This window comes from Bufo gargarizans, chromosome 7 (assembly GCF_014858855.1).
Source record: "Bufo gargarizans isolate SCDJY-AF-19 chromosome 7, ASM1485885v1, whole genome shotgun sequence".
NCBI classification, from domain to species: Eukaryota; Metazoa; Chordata; class Amphibia; order Anura; family Bufonidae; genus Bufo; species Bufo gargarizans.
The window spans coordinates 34,253,260-34,271,445 of NC_058086.1; the positions used below are offsets into that span (position 1 = coordinate 34,253,260).

The following is an 18,186-nucleotide window of genomic DNA, read 5'->3' on the forward strand; positions in this document are numbered from 1 at the left end:
GATAACCCGAACTTTAGACGCCGAACTTAAAACACAAGTTCGCTCAACACTAGAAGTGATGTACACAGGGGTTTCCTTTCAGGCCCTGCACTAGGCATTGTACAATGTAGTTTTGCCCGTAGTGTTCTTTTAAGATTGAACTAAATGTTCTTTTTTTTCATACATCATGTGTTATTTTTGAGAAATGTGCATTGTCCACATTCCTCCACTGGCCTCAGAAACAAGTGTGCCCCCTTGTGGTGACTGCATTTATGCATTGCCACAGACGTCCATAAAGTTCTTTGCACTAAGATTGAGCAGTCCTTCATCCTTCAGTCCAAAAGGCAGCGCAGCCTTACATTCTTTTTATTTTTTTTCCTGGGGGCCACATAGCCCTCCTTATGGTTCCTTAGGGCCATTTCACCTGATCCTCATTCGATACTAACTGCCACAGTTTGTATGAGAACAGTTACTGAGTAGAAGCTCCTACATTCATATTGGAATAAACCCGGTATATTTTGTTTATGGTACCAGATATGCTATCATTATAAATGATCTACGTTACATCTAGTGTGAAGGCAACCTCTCTCCTTCTAGAACACCTTCCTCCCAGACATCCTCCTCCTCCTCCTCACTGCTACACCCCTGTATGGGAGGTAGCAGGGCTCACTCCAGGGCTGGATGCTCTGCAGAGAGGATGGGGCTGTGCGGGTGCATGCTGCTGGGGCTGCTCCTCTCCATAGGGGCGTCTATCTGCTGGGGTGAGTGCCCCTGCTCTGACCCAGCTCTATGCCAGCCCATCACAGACACCCGGGACTTTGAGGTACAGCGTCCATGTGTTACTATGTATCAGCTCTAAGGGGTTATTTATCATGGCCCCTTTTGACAGTTTTAGGCATAAAAAAGTTGCATGTTCCTGTTGTGTGTCTTTTAAATGCCCATGAGACTAAATTTGGGGGCATGCAACATTTTTACAGAGACTGGGACATCGGCTCCAGCAAATTTACTAACATTTGCATCTATTTCTAGGCGTAAATGATGATTGAAAGCTGCGCCATTCAGGGGCTGAAGTAGATTTCGGTCCAGGCGCACGGACTGCAGGAGGATGAGCCTAATTTATGACTAGGTGTGCTCCTCATGTTAAAGTCGGTGCACCCTCTGGCATTGCAGGGGCTATCAAAACACTGGTCTTAGATAAATGACCCCCAATGGATCACGTAGTGTCCTTATTTGTGTAACTTCCTGATTGTTAATCCTGTGATGGTGGGGGAGGTGCAGGGATAAAGTTCATTTCTGATCTTGCAGGTTTTAGCATAGTTGTTCTCAGGTGTTAAAGGGATTGTCCAGTTTTCTTATATCGATTAACTATCCTCAGGATAGGTCATCAATATCAGATCGGCAGGGGCTGCCGGAAGTCAGATGAAAGAACGAAAAGCTTACGCGCCCGGTGATGTGAACTCGCCCTTACTTGTCCTGGATTTTACTCAGAGTTTGCTGTGAACTTCACCCACAACCGAAGGGTAAAATTCATGTCGCAAAATTCACAGCAAAGCTGATTTGAAGGCTCCTTCCTCTGGGTGTGTACATGGCCCTCACGCTAAATGTGTACAAAAGCAGCATGTCTACATTCTTGCCGAACTCATCGAGTAAATAGTGTGATTACTGCAGATTTCACCCTCTGCACTGCAAAGGGTCTAAGGGTACTGCCAGGTGACACAGCTGGCAGCATGCAGACAAGCCATGCCCTGCATCAGAACCGCATACTGTGTGCAGTTTTTTTGGTGCAGATTTTCTGTGTAAGGACCCTTTTAGACGAGCGAGTACCACTCTCCGGACTTGCAGGGTGAATATGCAACAGCTCCCATCCGGACCTCCCAGCACTGACTGGGTCGCGTAGCATTATATTGATTTCTGATGTGATGTAACCTTTAGGGCTCTTTCACACGAGGGGATGCCGTGGGGTAATCCGCTGCGTGAAAGAGAGCCAAGCCCCGTTTCGGACAGCAGAGACACGGAGCATTAACATGATTGATCACTGTGATTTTGTAGCAAAAAGGTCACGGAGAGGCATTATCAGTCATGTTACTGCTCCTTGTCTCTGCTGTCCTGAGCGGGGCTTGGCTCTCTTACACGCAGCGGATTACCTGCACGGGATCCACTCGTGTGAAAGAGCCCTTAGAGTTCTGGAATGTATTGGATAACGCCGACATAATGCAATTTTTTACGCCTGGAAACAACAATGCATCTGTATTAGGGCTCATGCACACGAACGTATTTTATTTCCGTGTCCATTCCAATTTTTTTGCGGACCGTATGCGGGACCATTCATCCATTCAATGGGTCCGCCAAAAAAAAATGGAAGGTACTCCGTATGTCTGTATTTCTGTTCCACAAAAAAATAGAACATGTCCTATTTTTTCTGCATTACGGACAAGGATAGTACTGTTCTATTAGGGGCCAGCTGTTCCGTTCCGCAAAATACGGAATGCACATGGTCGTCATCCGTATTTTTTGCGGACCGCAAAATACATATGGTTGTGTGCATGAGCCCTTAGTAAATTAAAGGGGTTGTCTTGGGGTCCTAACCTTTTACCCCTGAACATAAAAAAAAAACTACTCAACTGTTCGCGGTCCTGGCGGCTTCCATTTCTGCAGGACCAGGAAGCAGCTTGGTCCTGTGAACGCTGCAGCCAGTCGCAGGACTCTGCTGTGACATAGCATTCAAGCTGCGGTCTGTGGGGACCAGAAGTGGCCAGGAGAAGAACAGCAGCGCAGGTGATTGAGGTTTTTTATGTTCAGGGGCTCAGATTATGCCCCAGGGGTTGTCGGCTCCAAGGCCAGACGACTCTTTTGAATAAATTGATCTAGAGTTTCTAATTGAAAGAAAATGAGATTGCTGAAGGCTTGGTCTGCTGGAAGTTCTCTGTACAATATAGTTTAATGCTCCGCAGATTAGAATACAATAACCCAGTAACATTATGGTTACAATAAAGGGAACCTGTCATCAACTGTATGCTAACCTCACTGAGGGCAGCATAAAGTAGTGACAGAAATGCTGATCTCAGCGCTGTGTCACTCATCAGCTAAAACTATGTGGTTGCTGAGAACCAGCATCATAACCATTGCAGCCCAGGCCTTGAAAACAGTCACGGCCACCTGAGAAGAGTCCTGGTTATTCCTAATCTCCTGCTCTCCCCCGACCATCTGCTGATGATTGGCAGTTCTCTCCTAGAGAGAAAGGGAGAAAACTAGGTAGAAGCCTGTCTGTGATCAGCAGGTGGGCAGGGAGAAGAGGAGATTATAAATAACCAGGACTCTTCTCAGGAGGCCAGGACTCTTTTCCAGGCCCGGTCTGCAATGATTGTGATGTTGGTTCTCGGCAACCACTTATTTTTAACGTTTAAATAACAGAACGCCGAAATCAACTCCCCTGTCTCTACTTCATGCTGCCGTTAGTAGGGGTAGCATAAAGTTGATGACAGGTTCCCTTTAAGTAAGCGCTAAATGTTATTAATCTCTGTTCAGGTCTATGTATTTTACGTCGGAGGGAAAAACTGGAAGAACTATGACTGGGCCCACGTCACCACAGTCGCCCTGTTTGCCCCATATGACCCAGAACTCATGTGCTTTGCACACTCCAAAGGGGCAAGATATGTCCTGAAGGGTAAGTTTGTGTTATTGGGAAGAAGGTCCTGAAAACGTGCCACTTAGGCTTCACCTATATGACACATTTATATGGCCACGGTACTTCCAACAAACTTTGTATAAATCAACAGCGAAAGTGAATGTAAGAAACTCTGTGATACAGTATATTTTATTACAGATAAACGACCTTCACTACTAATGAGCCACGTCCAGCATCATATGAAGCAGCTCCTATTATCTTAACGTCTTGTGAATGTGACAAAGTCTCTCTCCTCATAACTTCAGTACATTTTCTGTCCGCATGGAGAGACGTGCTAGTGACGCAGTCTCCAAAAAAACTAATGTGGCCTCGCTTGTCTCGGGGCATGTTTACACGGGGCAATGTTCAGTAATGAATGCTGGTACAAACATCAGGCCATGCACAAGGGCCTTTAGGCTGCACAAGGCATGTTGACATTTTGTGCGATTAGGAAGGGTCCGACCATTCGGCAGAATGAAGGGCTGCGGCACTTGCTGAAGGGTCATGTCCTCTTCACTGTAGTTCCAGACACAGTGGTGTCTGCATAGGGCCTGGTACTGCAGCCCGGCCTCGTTCATTTCACATGGGCTGCAGTACCAGGTACACGTACGGATGTGCCACTGTGTTTGGGACGGCTTTGTAGGGGCTGCACCACTCCAGCAAGTCCTCAACCCCTCTGTTCTGCTGATCAGTTTAACCATCCTCCTCCTATAAAGTAACTTCCCCCCCCCCCCAACCACCACCACCACTATCACCACCATCACCACCACCACCACCTTTTTTTTCACAGGAGACGTTCCACTGAAGGATATTGTAGACTCAGACAAGAGGTCAGCCTGGATAGCACAGAAGGTGAAGCTAGCAAAGGCTCAATATATGGATGGCATTAATCTGGATCTAGAACAACCGGTGTTCATCGACAGCGATGAATATTACGCTCTGACGGCGCTGGTGAAGGAAACCACTGAGGTTTTCCATAGAGAGATCCCTGGGTCGCAGGTGAGGATTCACGGAATAACCTTTTCTATTGATGGAAATGAGAAAAAATGCGAATGCACAAAAAAGTCATATTTAAAAAAAATTGGTGGTCATAAATTGGGCACGACCTTGCTCATGAGGTTTTAGGGCTCATTCTCATTGCCGTTGCTCGACCCTGCCCATATTTCGCCCCGCAAACAGTGGGTCTGCAATACACGGGCACCGGACGTTTGTGCACCGCATTGCGGATGCGGACCCATTGGTCTGCAATCCAGAAGGTGTGGTACGGAACGGAGGCACGGAACCCCACAGAAACACTATTGAGTGCTTCTGTGGGGTTTCTGTCCGTGCCTCCGCACCACAAAAAAGTATTGCATGCACTACTTTTTTTGTGATGCGGACCTTCGGATGCAGATCGCGGACCCCATTTAAGAGGATGGGTCCTGCCTCTGCATACGGTGCATGAGCCCTTACTCTGTGCATATTGTGATGGCTGCTTTGGAAACAGTCAGCAGTTGGACTCCACTGACAGACCATGCTGTCAGACATGTGACCAGCTTATTTCCTGTGAAAGGGATGCTCAACCTGCGGCCCTCCAGCTGTTGTAAAACTACAACTCGGCTGTAGGCTGATAGCTGTAGGCTTTCCGGGCATGCTGGGAGACGTTGTAGTTTTGCAACAGCTGGAGGGCCCCAGGTTGGGCATCCCTGATATCTACACTCCCACAAAGCACTGCTCTTTGGGAAGAGATAACCAACACAATAATAAGACCTGGGAAACCAGCAGAATCCTGAATGTAGCTTTAGATGTGGATGGAGAAGAATATGTAAAAGTAATTCTAAAATGTGCATGTGAAATGTTGTTACAGCTTCTATTTGGGGGAGAAACCAATGTTTTTCTGTAGCTTTCCGCCACTGCTCATTCTTATCCTATTTACAGAAATGGATTTCTTACATGAGACATTTCTCTTTTGGCATTCATCCAAAAGAGAGAAACACATTGAAAAATTAAAAAGTGAATACCCCTTTAACGGCACATACCTGACTCTACAATTCATTTGAACCCGTTTACAGTATGTAAGACAGAACGTGCGGCTTGTCTAACCTGCTGCTCCCCGGCTCTGTACAGTCTGACCGCGGATTTCCACATATTAAGAGTTGTTATTCCCCGGCTGCCGCCTGTGTCACTTACTGTCTGTTTAGTTAGGTGATCCAGTTTTGCAACATAGTACTGACCTCGAGTTTAAAGGGCATGTCCACCTTATAGAGTTTACATGTAGATATAAAGTGCATAAAATGTATATTGATATCATAGTTACTAGAGGCCCAGAGCTGAATTCACATTTCTGCTAGCTGTCATTGGAAACCATTAACAAGCTTGTCATCAGACACACCTTTAGAGGGAATCTGTCACCCCGATTTTGGACTATTATGGACAGTAATACATGAGTAGTACTGCAGATAAGGAGTTCAGGTCACTATTTCTTATTGTCCTACTGCCCTCGGTTCCCCCGCTGTCAGCACTCAAAGCTGCACTGAAATGCACAGTCCAGACTGCTGAGCTGGTCTAACATAATGCAGAGGACTCTGTGCGCATGCGCAGCAGTCCTGACAATGTATTTCAACGCAGCCGTAAGCTGACAGTAAGAGAACGGGGGGCAGTGGGAAAAAAATAAAATAAATGGTGATCTGGACCCAATATCTTGACGTCTATAATGTGTATAATGTCTACTTTTTCACCTCTCAGTTTTATTCTCGTTTTCTGTATTCGCACTGTTCTAGGTGACCTTTGATGTTGCTTGGTCTCCTAACTGCATTGACCTCCGTTGCTACAACTATACGGGCATAGCAGACCTGTGCGACTTCTTGTTTGTGATGTCCTATGATGAGCAATCCCAGATCTGGACTGAATGTATCGCTGGAGCAAACGCACCATTTAACCAAACCATAACTGGTCAGTCTTCAATTACTGAGATTTTATGGGGTACATATTACATCGGTCTTTCATTGACAGCCTTTTTGTCATGAAAGACATATTTGTCATGGACATACAGTGTATAATTAATATTTCCTATCTCAACAGCCTGACAAATGACAACTCGGGGACTTGTGAATTGCTGAAAAAATCTGTGCATGCAATCCCCAGACACTCTTACTAAATGTGAACTAAAGCCACGTTCACATCTGCATTGGTGGCCTCTCTCGCAGATTGCGAAAAAAAAAATATATATATCAAAAATTGCAAGGCAAAATAACACAACATATTGCGTTATTTTGTCTTGGTTGGATGGTGGAAACCTGATGGACTCTATTCTAGTCACTGGGCTCCACTGTTCGTCATGTCCGTAATTTTTGTTGTTCTGCTCTTGAGACAAGGATGATGTGGCCTAAAAAGAAAACGAGAGAAGCTGTATAAAAATGTGACGCATGTCATCATGTAACATAAGTGACTGATCTATTTTCACAAATAAGCTGCATCTTTTGCAGGTTACGAGCAGTTTATTAATTTCAGCATCGACCCTAAGAAACTTGTGATGGGCGTCCCTTGGTATGGTTATGACTATACCTGTCTTCAACTAACGGAGGTATTACTGTTACTCTTGGATTTTATATTTTTTATTTTACAGTGTGCAGATTGGTGTAACACACGTATGTAACAGGTATAGTATAGGAAATGCAATAAGTGGCATGGGGGGGGGGGGGGCAGGTTTCTTTATTCCCAAGAACAGACTGGCCCATTCAGAGGACTCACTATTGGGCCCAGAATCTGGCACGATACTTGGGGTCCTGGCCACAGCAGGAGCAGTCAGCTGCCTTCTATGAAGCTGATCACATGCTGACATAACGTATTATTAAAATGTAGAAATCTCAATCAAGGGATTACAAAGTTTCTCTATTTTATTTGCTTATTATTCGATATACAAAATTTCAGTCATGTAATGCTCACCATACTAGAACTGCAGTGACCTGGAGGCCACTGCTAAAGACCAGATTGTCCTACTGATCTCCATAACTAAGACATCTGCAACGTACTTTAGTGTGTGAACTAGGTTCAAAATTTTATTTTTGCAAGGTTATATTAACTTCCGGCTAGCACGTCCTTCAACGGTTAACTCCTGCTGCTTTGTGGTTACTAGACAGGGACGGGCTCAGCCCTCTGGGTTTAGCCTCCTCCCTAAGTTAGTGGGGGAGTGGCAAATTGGAGTTTGAGCAGTAGGCATCTCTGCAGGAATCTAAGCCTTGTGAGGAGGTATACAGCCGAGTAACTGGGGCCTAGTAGGAACTTCACTTCAGCCATCCATCCACATAGAGAGTACAAAAAGTAACTTTATTCAAGGTTTAGCAGCCATATTGGTCAGTGAAGGTAACGCATATATACTGGCTTATGGACTTAACTGCATTTTGACTAGAGATAAATGCCTCAGGTCCCTAGTCATATTGAAAAGTCTGTTAAAGAACTATACCCCACAGTGGGCATTGTAGAACCACATTTTGGGAGGATATTGCCCTTTGAGAATATAGTGCACCACCAGGCTGGACTAGATTGGAACATAGCTATACTAAAATAGTGAATCTGGATTTGGCCATTGGAGTTCTCCCTCTCTCTCAGGAATTTATAGAAACTGTTAATATAAACTGCATACTGCCAACACTGCATGTTTAGGGTCTATTTACACGAGCAAACAGCAGATCTACAAAACACGGACACCGACTGTGTATCTCGGTGTGAACCCATTGACTTACATGTGATTCCAGATCAGTGCGGCTGTGCCGCAAAATGGACACTGTCGTGTGAATAGACCCTTAGATGACAAAAATGTCAGTAATCAATCCAGCCTCATCATTGTGAAGTGCCACATGCCCATCTACCTGCCTTACACCCCACAACACATCAATACTAAGAGCACCCTTAAGCAGGTGGTCCTACACAGTTCAGGAAGTGCTGGATCTCCACCGTGAGTACTACCACCTCCATCCTTGCAACAGCCACCACTCCCATCCTCTCCACCTCATGCCTCCCCCTGCAGGCCACTGCAGAATCACAATCCATACATGGTCAGCCTATTACTATGATATGATCTCAAGACATACTACAAGGACCACATGAAGACCATGAATGAAGCAATGCTTGCAATTTTTGGGGCTCCTTCCTCTTTCTCAGTTATCTCAGCAGACGAGGAGCCCCTTGAACATCACAAGCCTGGCTTCACACTCTATTTCCTCGTGCAGTGTCTCCAGCTGGTCCTTGTAGTGCTTCTCTGTATCCTGTTCAACACATGGACTGTTCAAATACAGGCTGGACTCAGGGCTGCAAGCCTGGGGGTAGGCCTGGCAAGACAGAGGCTTAAAGGGAGTGGATTTTGGGACCTATGGGGTTAATTGGTGGGGTGGGGGAAAGGCGTTGAGTCAGGGGAGGGGTATAAGGTTTATAAAGGGTGGCAAGGGGCCATTTTGTGGGGAAAGCACATTTGCAGCAGCCCCTGTCAGAGCTGCTGAGTACCTCTTGTGTGGCCATGTCTGCACCAGGATGTCCTCTGTGGAAGTGCTGCTGGCGCAGCTCCGGGCGGCAGCAACGAGCAGGGAACCCGAATGGCTCCAGGCGACTGTGCAGGGCTTGCTTCTGGGGTCGGGGGACTCAGCCTCCACGGCTTCCCCCCCTTAGCCGGCCGCGGAGGACCAGGCCTCCGGCGCACCTCAGTCCGAAGGAGACCTCGAGGGTCCGGCGCTAGGTGAGGGTTGTTTTTGGGATGTTTTTTTTTTTCGTTGATCAGTGTATGCCTGTGGGTTGTTTGGTTTCGTGCTCCTACTTTGAGACGTTTAGTACATTTTTGGAGTGGGTGGTACAAGAGTGGTCGGGATGGGGTTCCATTATTTGGATAATTTTCTGTTCATTGGGCCGCTGGGTTCGAAGGGATGCTCCGTGATGTTGCATTCTTTCGAAATTATGTTGCAATTTTTTTTGGGTTCCCTTGGCGTCGGAAAAAAACGGAAGGCCCTACGACAGCGTTGAGTTTTCTTGGGATAGTCATAGATACTGTGGTTATGGAGTGCAGGTTGCCCGAGGACAAAATTGAGGATCTACGGCGGGTGGTGTCGGCTGCCTGTGGGCGAAAAAAATTGCGGCTTTGGAAGTTGCAGTCCTTATTGGGAAAACTTAACTTTGCCTGTCGAATTATGCCCATGGGTCGGATTTTTTGTAGGAGGTTAGCACAGGTGACAGGGGGGGTTCAGGCTCTTTATCACTTTGTGCGGCTTACTTGGGAATTGTGGGACGATTTGAGGGTGTGGGCGTCCTTTTTGAAAAGGTATAACGGTCGGTCTTTATGGATGGCGGATAGGGGGTTTGCGGTGGATCTGGACTTGTTTACGGATGCGGCTGGGGGGTACGATTTTGGGGCGTATTTACAGGGTCGTTGGTGTGTGGGTGAAGAATCTGGTGTTGCTGGAACTCTTTCCCATTGTGGTGGCAGTGTCCATTTGGGGGGAATTTTTTCGGAATAGGAAGGTGCGATTCCATTGTGACAATTTGGGGGTGGTGGAGGCCATTAATTGCGTTGTGTGCATGCTTCAGCATTTGGTTTTGAGTTGTTTATCCTTGAATGCTTGGATAGTTGTGTCCCACATGCCTGGGATGAGTAACTCAATTGTGGATGCTTTTGTGTCGTTTTCAATGGGAGCGGTTTTGGGTGCTGGCACTGGAGGCGGACGAGCAGGGAGCGAGCTTTCCCCAGGAGCTGTGGAATCTGCCATTTGGTCGGTTGGAGAATTGGTGAGGGGATCCTTGTTGGCAGGGGGTTGGGCGGCGTATGAGAAGGCATGGGGTTTAGGGAAAGAATGGAGGCAGCGTTTTCAGGGGTGCGGGTTAGAGGAAGGGGCTTTGATGTGCTTTTTGTGGGGCACTGCAGAGAGGAGGGATGGTCAGGTGTCCAGAATGAATAAGTTTATGGCAGGGGTAGCTTTTGGTTGTAAGTGTCAGGCTACGTCGGATGCGTTGAAATCATTCTGGGTATTGCAGGCATTAAAGGGTTGGAGGAGGCTGTGGCCGGGGGTGGATCAGCGTAGGCCTGTTTCCTTCACATTGTTGGGGGATATGATGGAGCAGTTGGGGAAGGTTTGTATGTCAGTTAGGTTAGGCTGTTTAAGCTAGCATTTTCTGTTGCTTTCTTTGGGGTGTTGCGCATTGGAGAATTTGTTAGTACGAGTAAGAGCAGAGTGGGTGGGCTTCAGAGGGAGGATGTGGATTTATTTCATGACAGGGTGGAATTTTGTCGGGTGGTTTTATATCAGGTGGTGGAGTCGGCTGCGTGCCTGGTTCGGTGTCTTGGGGAGTTTTGGGGGCGAGAGGTTGCAGAGGTTTGACCGTTGTAGGTTCATGACGACGGATCGTTTCTTTCTCGTTTTCAGTTAATCGTGGTATTATGAGCGTGTTTAAAAGGGCTGGATAGTGACCCCTTATTGATTGGGGGTAATTTTTTCCGGATCAGCGCGGCCAGGGAAGCGGCTACGAGAGGGTTGAATGAGGAGGTCATTCGTCGCATTGGTCGATGGGAGTCTATCCGATCCTATGTTAGGCTGGCATTGTTATAAAAGAGGGTAATGTTTATTGGGGTTGGGAGCATGTGGTGAGCTGTTTTCAGTTTCTGTTGACGTAGGGTATTTTGTGCTTCTTCCAGGTGGTTTAGCGTACTTGGTGTGGATTATGGGGCACTCTTACGTGTTCTCTGGATTATTGCGAGCAGTGGTCAGGCCAGACGGAAGACAGTTGGGTTTTCCAAGAGAAGCGGCAGTGATTCTCTGGTTGGGGATGAGAGGAATGTTGTGGAGCCAGGTTCTTCCGGAGTTTCACAAGTTTACGAGGTTAGATACCTACCCGGGGGTCTTGGTGTTACATGTAGGGGGTAACGATTTGGGGGTGCGCCCCTTTTGAGAATTTACAAGGGACATTAAATTCGATTTGCTGAATTTGTGGCCTCACTGTCCTGCAATGGTGACGGTCTGGTCATATATGGTGCCACGTAAGCAATGGAGGGACGCTAGGTCAGTGGAGAGGCTGAATAAAGCGAGGATAAAAGTCAGTAGTAAGGAATGGCGGTATTGCTGTTAGTCATAGGGAACTGGAGTCGGGAGAAGGGGCGTTCTGGAGGGGGGATGGGGTACATCTGAATGCGGTGGGTATTGATTTATGGTGTTCAGGTTTACAGGATGGAATTGAATTGGCTTTGTGGGTGTGGCGGGATGCAAGGTGGTGAGGTTTCACCACCTTGTGTCGTGGGCGGGGGTGGGTCCTTGGAGTTGGTGGTTATGGTGGCTCTGGCGTGGTGAGGACGGAGCCAAAGGGGCTCTGGACTCCCCAGGGATGGGATTTTGGGGTGTGATATGGCGGGTATCTGCCCACGTTTGTTGCCCATAGTTACCGGTTCTGCCTCTGAGCCGGCGTTTATCGGCTAGAGGTAATTTAATTGAGGGGTTTACGGGGCTCCAAGGAGCCTCTCCGTGCTGTCATGGTTTTTCTCAGGGTTTGATTTTGGTGTTCTTGGGCGGGCCTTCAGGTGGGAAGGCCTTGGGTTGGTAATTCTTTTGTTATTTATGGTATTTAAGTTATTATTAATAAAATGGCTGCTGTGGCCAATAAAATCCACCTGCGGAGTTGTCTTTTATTGGGGTTAATGGGGGGAGAGTGTGATGGGAACGTTTCGACAATACGCTGGTCATGTATGGATTGTGAGTGTAATATGGTCAATATTACTTATACATTTAGATTGCGCATTGCAAGATATGCAACTGGAATTTTTTTATATGGGATAATAAGCAACAAAAATGGCGTGCCCTGTTGGCACATGCGTGGGCTGAGAGACCTGTAATAAGGACACTCTCTATACCTGATCAGCTGCAACCGGACACTGAATCATTGCGTTACATTGTATTATTAGACATATAATGATATTTAGTAATCATTAGACTGTATTCTGTTTGTGTCGCTTTATCCCTATCAGGATAATACGTGCAAAATAGAAAAAAAGCCATTTCGAGGGGCCGAGTGCAGCGATGCCGTGGGCCGCCAGGTGCCGTACAGCACCACCATGAAGCAGGTCAACACTTCAGTGAGTGGAAGGTTATGGGATGATGTCCAGAAAGCTCCTTTCTATAACTACAAGGTTTGTGGAGAGTCTTACCCATTGTATTTCCTTACCATCCTGTATGTTGATGACTAGCTTGACATGCGTTTTATGTTTCAACAGGACAAACAAGGAAATATCCATCAGGTTTGGTACGATGATCCGCAGAGTATTTCTTTGAAGGCTGCTTACATTAAGAAACTTGGTCTCAGAGGCATTGGTATGTGGAATGGAGATCTGCTGGATTATACCGATGATCCTATAGCCCAACAACAGACTGCAGACATGTGGAAAGCCTTACTACCATAATGGCTCTCTAGTGGCCTTGTCCTTTGGAGCCCTACTGGTGGTGCATAAACGGCAATTCTGAAAGGGTTGTAATAGAGTAAATTATTACAAAAAACATGGATTTCTTGAGATTGCTATGTACGCGTCTCTGACCGCAGGGGTGTAAGCTGCTGATACCGGATGCAAAACTGAGTCAGCCAACTATCAGGACATGTGGTGGTTTTCAGGCTACTCTTTAAATCCCCTGCATAGATAGGTGCCTGGCTGTCTGCAGCCACCACTAGAGGGAGCACAGGAGCTTACTGAATACCATGTATATATCATACTCAATAATTAAAGGGGTTGTCCGGTTTCAGCAAGAAACTGGACAACACTGTGGAATAGCCTAAAATAAAGATTTGAGCAGTACTTTCCTAGCAGATCCCACAATGACGCTCTGGGTTCACCCGGTTGGGCTCTTTTGACCTGGCTGCAGCGGTGACATAAAGTTGACAAGACGTGACTGCTGCAGCCAAATCACTGGCCTTTTAGGTGATCTGCTGAGGTCAGTGATTTGTCTGCAGTGGACATATGTCACGTCACTGCTACAGCCAGGTAGACAGTCTGACCGTGTGAACCTGGAGCGTTGGCGCAGGATCTGCTAGGTAGGTACTGCTCAACTCTTTATTTTAGGCTGTTCCCCAGTGTTGTCTGGTTTCTTGCTGAAACTAGATAACTCCTTAAAACAGTCCATCGTAAGTTCCTTTGATCTTTTCAGTGGTGGCTACTTGTAGCCAGGCATTTTTAGCATTTAAAGGGTTGTCCCACCATAAGACCTTATCACTAATACACAGCATAGATACGTTTCTGATCAGTGGGGATCATGTACTGTAAATGGAGTGATGGTTGTGCGTGTGTGTTGCCACTCTATACCTGTCTATTGTGTCCGGAGAACTTCTTTAGACTGTATAAACTTAAACAAAATAAAAAAATGAAACATTAATGGAAAATCCAATGCAATGGTTTCAAAATTTTTGTATATATTTGGTATTTTATTCTATGTTCCACCTTTTTGTTTCCTTTTTGACAACTTTGCTTATTAAAACGCGTGACTAGAAGCTGATCCGTGTTGTATATTTTCACTGACCCCCCCCCTCAAGCAAATCCGAGTATCATAGCGGCAGGGAGGCCCTGGAAAAAACAAACGTGGCCCCATGTTTTAGGCGAGTCCAAACTGACAGAAGGCGACGCAGCACAAGGAGGGAGGGACAACTTAAGTGAGCAGGGCCAGTAATATCATAGTGCAGCGCAAAATACCACCCCAGCGGAACCAAATACCACAGTACAGCACAAAATACTGCTGCTCCCACCACAGTAATCAACCGTATTGCTGTCGTAAGCATGGTGATACAGTTGAATTCGGGAGGGCACCTGCATCTGCTGGGCAGGTACATAAGTACTTGTTGCTCCTGGCATTAATTGTTACGTACCCAGCCGCTATTTTTGCCAGAAAGCGGCCAGATCCCTGCAACATCCCATTATAGTCAATGGGGTCCGGAGGTGAATAGCAGTATCAGTAGCACTACGCCAGACCTGGTAAACTCCAGCAGGTTGTTCTCTGCCAGAACAGCCTGCTGGATCCGTTTAACCGAGGTGTGAACCTACCCTAACATTCTAGCTTTCTGGTAGCCTTGAGAAGGAGCGGGTATAAGACAGCAGGGGAGAGGAGACCATATATGTGGAATCTCTCTACCAATTTTAATTACACTTGCAAAAATCTCAATAATATTTTATGACATTTTTAGGTGTTTTTTTTTTTTTTTTTGTAGCAGCCAGGTTAACCAGAGGGCCACCTTTTTGTACACCATAAAGTTTTATTTAAAAGAGCACTCCATGAAAAGAATACACTTGGGCAACCTGTTAGATGGCAAAAACTTAGTCTTGAGATGCACCAAATTTATGACTGTGGATTTTGCTGTATGATAAATGTAAATACCTATTGGTTGGCTTTGTGCCAAAATTTTGCAGCCAAATGTTGGCACACATTATAGTATTTGAGGCGGTGCCCCTTTCTGCTAAGTCGCACTCCTTTTCCAGTGCCTAAAACACATAATAAATGTGGGTCAAGACCTATAGGCCAGTATTTTGGCAGATTAATTAGAGAAATCTGTTCAGTCAGAGGGGGTGATGTACACAGGGGTTTTCTTTTTGTAAGGCCTCCTGCACACGACCGTATGGTTTTGCGGCCCGTTTTAAAACGGTTTTTCCATTTATATATTTTTTTTGTTTCGGTAGTGTTTCCGTTCTGCTTTGCCGTTCCGGTTTGTCATTTGGTTTCCGTTTGTGATCAGTTTTTTTTTTTTTTTTAATACAATAAGCATACAATTAAGTTTAAATAGCAAGTACATAAAAAAAATTGGGCTGGGCATAAAATGTTCAATAGATGGTTCCGCAAAAATGGAATGGATACGGAAGACATATGGATGCATTCAGTTTTTTTTTTTTTTTTTGCGGACCTAATGACTTGAATGGAGTCACGGAACGTGATTTGTGTGCAATAATAGGACATGTTCTTGTACAATCACCTATCTTGTACAAATTATTGTCTATGTACGATTTATGCTTCTCTATGATTGTACAATTTTGAATACTTTAAATAAAAAAATAATAGGACATGTTCTATCTTAGAACGGAAATACGGAAACGGAAGACATATGCAGTACCTTCCATTTTGTTTTTTTTGTTTTTTTTTGCGGATCCTTTGAAATTAATGGTCCCGTATACGGAACACAAAAAAAGGAACGTAAACGGGAAAAACGAAATGTTTGTGTGCAGGGCGCCTAAGTCTTTGAATCCATGTCATGTCTTTTCAGATGTCGTTTTGCCTGGAGTATTGTTTTAATATTTTTTGTCCATAAATTAAATATTCTTTTTGCAAACGTATTATTCTTGCCCATCATGAGATATCCCTATAAGATGTGCATTGTCCACATTTCTCAATTGGGCTCAAATAGAACATGCAGACCTTCCCAGTAGTTCAACATTTAGTCCTTCAAACTTCAGTCCAAGAGGCAAGCAGGCTTACATTATGCCATGACTGCGCCCTTTCCAGACAATCTTCCATGAAATAAATTATGATTTGTGTAGAAAACCGTCCATTGCACAAGGTGATAAATATCGGCTCCAAATGCCATTTGATAATGTCGATGGAGCCTCATGCTGCATATAGTGATCGTGGACTGGACAACCCGGCCTGCGCTTTCTTCTGGGCTAATTCAGGCTTTCAGAACGTTCAGATCAGAAGATGCCTGTTTTCGCATCTGAAATACAGTAAGGAAGACATTCATTTTACATTACGGCTCATATAAAGTCTGTGGATCTGTATAAACCAACAATGTTTGGCTTATGTCTAAGCTCCACAGCGTTGGGTGATGGTACATGTATGCATGACTTGCTCTATCATTAAGGGCTCGTTCACGTCACATCCAGCATTGCCGGAAGCTTAAATGGCTCTGTCCGGTAGAGATTCATGCCGCAACCCGGCAAATATGCTGAGAATCGGCCAGCAGAAAACCTCTGTGAGCAGCTGTTTTCTTCCGGCCGAGAGAATAGCCTGAGGCATCTCTAGCGTTAGTGTGAAACTGATGAAAAAACTGATGCTCAAAATAACAGATCAGTTTGTGTGTTTTTTTCTTATTTCTGTTCTTCTGACGGATCAGAAGAATGGAAACCACCCTAAACCAGCCATGATATGGGATTTTCTAAATGTGATTTCAAGCACGGTTACCTTAATTTCGACGACCAGCTTGATCCTGGCATTGTCCACCTTACGTTTCAGCTGGTCAAGTTCATGATGTTTTGTGGTTATTGACTATTATTAAGGAATTCTGAACAGAGAGAAAAACACTAAAATGTCACTTATGTATGAAGATAAATTGCAGAAAACTAGTTAAAGTGGTTTGTGTCAAGTGCGAAAGTCGTCCTCTACCCAGAAGATAGGAGATAACTGATCGGTGTGGATCCGACTGCTGGGACCACTGGCCATCCCAAGTACAGGATCCCATGTTTCTGGCCTGATAGAGCAGCAGGCAGAACTTGCACCCTGGCGCGCCATTCATTTTCTATAGGACTACTGAGCGCTGTACTCGGCATCTCCGGCACTCCTATAGAGAATGAATGGAGTGTCTGGGCCCATGCTCTACCAGGATGGGAACACGGGATCCAGTTCTCAGGATCAGTGGGGGTCCCAGCAGTCACATCCCCACTTATCAGTTAAAGGGGTTTTCTGCTTTCCCCATATTGATGACCTATCCTCAGGATAGGTTATCAATATCAGATTGTTGGCGCCTGACTCCGGGCACCCTCATTGATCAGCTGCTTACCAGCTCGCCATCACCACTGCAGCAGCGGGCAGGTGTAAGGCTAGATCTACACAATGACATGTGTCGCACGACAAATTTTATAATGGCAAGGATGCCCAACCTGAGGACCTCCAGCTGTTACAAAAACTACAATTCCCAGAATGCCCGGACAGCCTACAGCAGGGCATGATGGCAGTTGTAGTTTTACAACAGCTGGAGGGCCACAGGTTCAGCATCCCTGGTTTATGGTGTTGCACTGAGATATGTGACATGCTGCGTCTGCGACGATAGATTTTTTGCAACTGTCGTGTTGCAGTCGCAGCATCTCACATGTCGCAGTGCAACACCATAGACTATCATTATAAAAATTGTTGAGACAAAATGTTGCACGGCACATGTTGTCGTGTAGCCCTAGCATTAAAGGGGCAGGGCGCTGTGGAGGAGGTCACTGTTATAGGGGAAGGGCGCAGTGGAGGTCACTGTTAAAGGGGCAGGCCGCTGTGGAGGTTACTGTTAAGGGTCCAGGGGCCACTATTAAAGGGGCAACTGCTGTGGAGGTCACTGTTAATGCAGAAGAGTACTGTGGAGGTCACTGTCAAGGGAGTGGGGTGCGTTGAAACTCACTGTTAAAGGGGCGGGTTGCTGTGAAGGTCAAAGTTAAGGGGATGGGCTGCTGTGAAGGTCCCATTTTAAAGTGGCGGGGCACTGTGGGGGGGTCAGTGTTAAAGGGGCGGGGTGCTGTAGAGGTCACTGTTATAGTGGATACTGTCAATATCTTTTACCGACACCCACAAACATTAAATGAAATAGATTAAATATAC

General features: G+C 45.9%; 2 protein-coding genes across 2 annotated transcripts in view; one reads left to right on the forward strand and one right to left on the reverse strand.

Annotated features, from left to right (window-relative positions):
- The first annotated feature begins 637 nt into the window (after window positions 1-637).
- LOC122943374 (di-N-acetylchitobiase-like) lies at window positions 638-14,127 on the forward strand. Its single transcript, XM_044301055.1, has 7 exons — window positions 638-802; window positions 3,505-3,643; window positions 4,434-4,642; window positions 6,403-6,574; window positions 7,108-7,205; window positions 12,615-12,776; window positions 12,861-14,127. Exons 1-7 carry the CDS (start codon window positions 677-679, stop codon window positions 13,044-13,046), a joined length of 1,092 nt encoding a protein of 363 aa, XP_044156990.1. The 5' UTR covers window positions 638-676; the 3' UTR covers window positions 13,047-14,127.
- Window positions 13,074-18,186, reverse strand: part of SPATA1 (spermatogenesis associated 1) — a 33,483-nt gene continuing 28,370 nt past the window's right edge. The window contains 3 exon segments of the mRNA XM_044301056.1: window positions 13,074-16,281; window positions 16,283-16,324; window positions 16,792-16,875. Coding sequence (XP_044156991.1) covers window positions 16,219-16,281; window positions 16,283-16,324; window positions 16,792-16,875 — 189 coding nt within the window. The 3' untranslated portion in view covers window positions 13,074-16,218.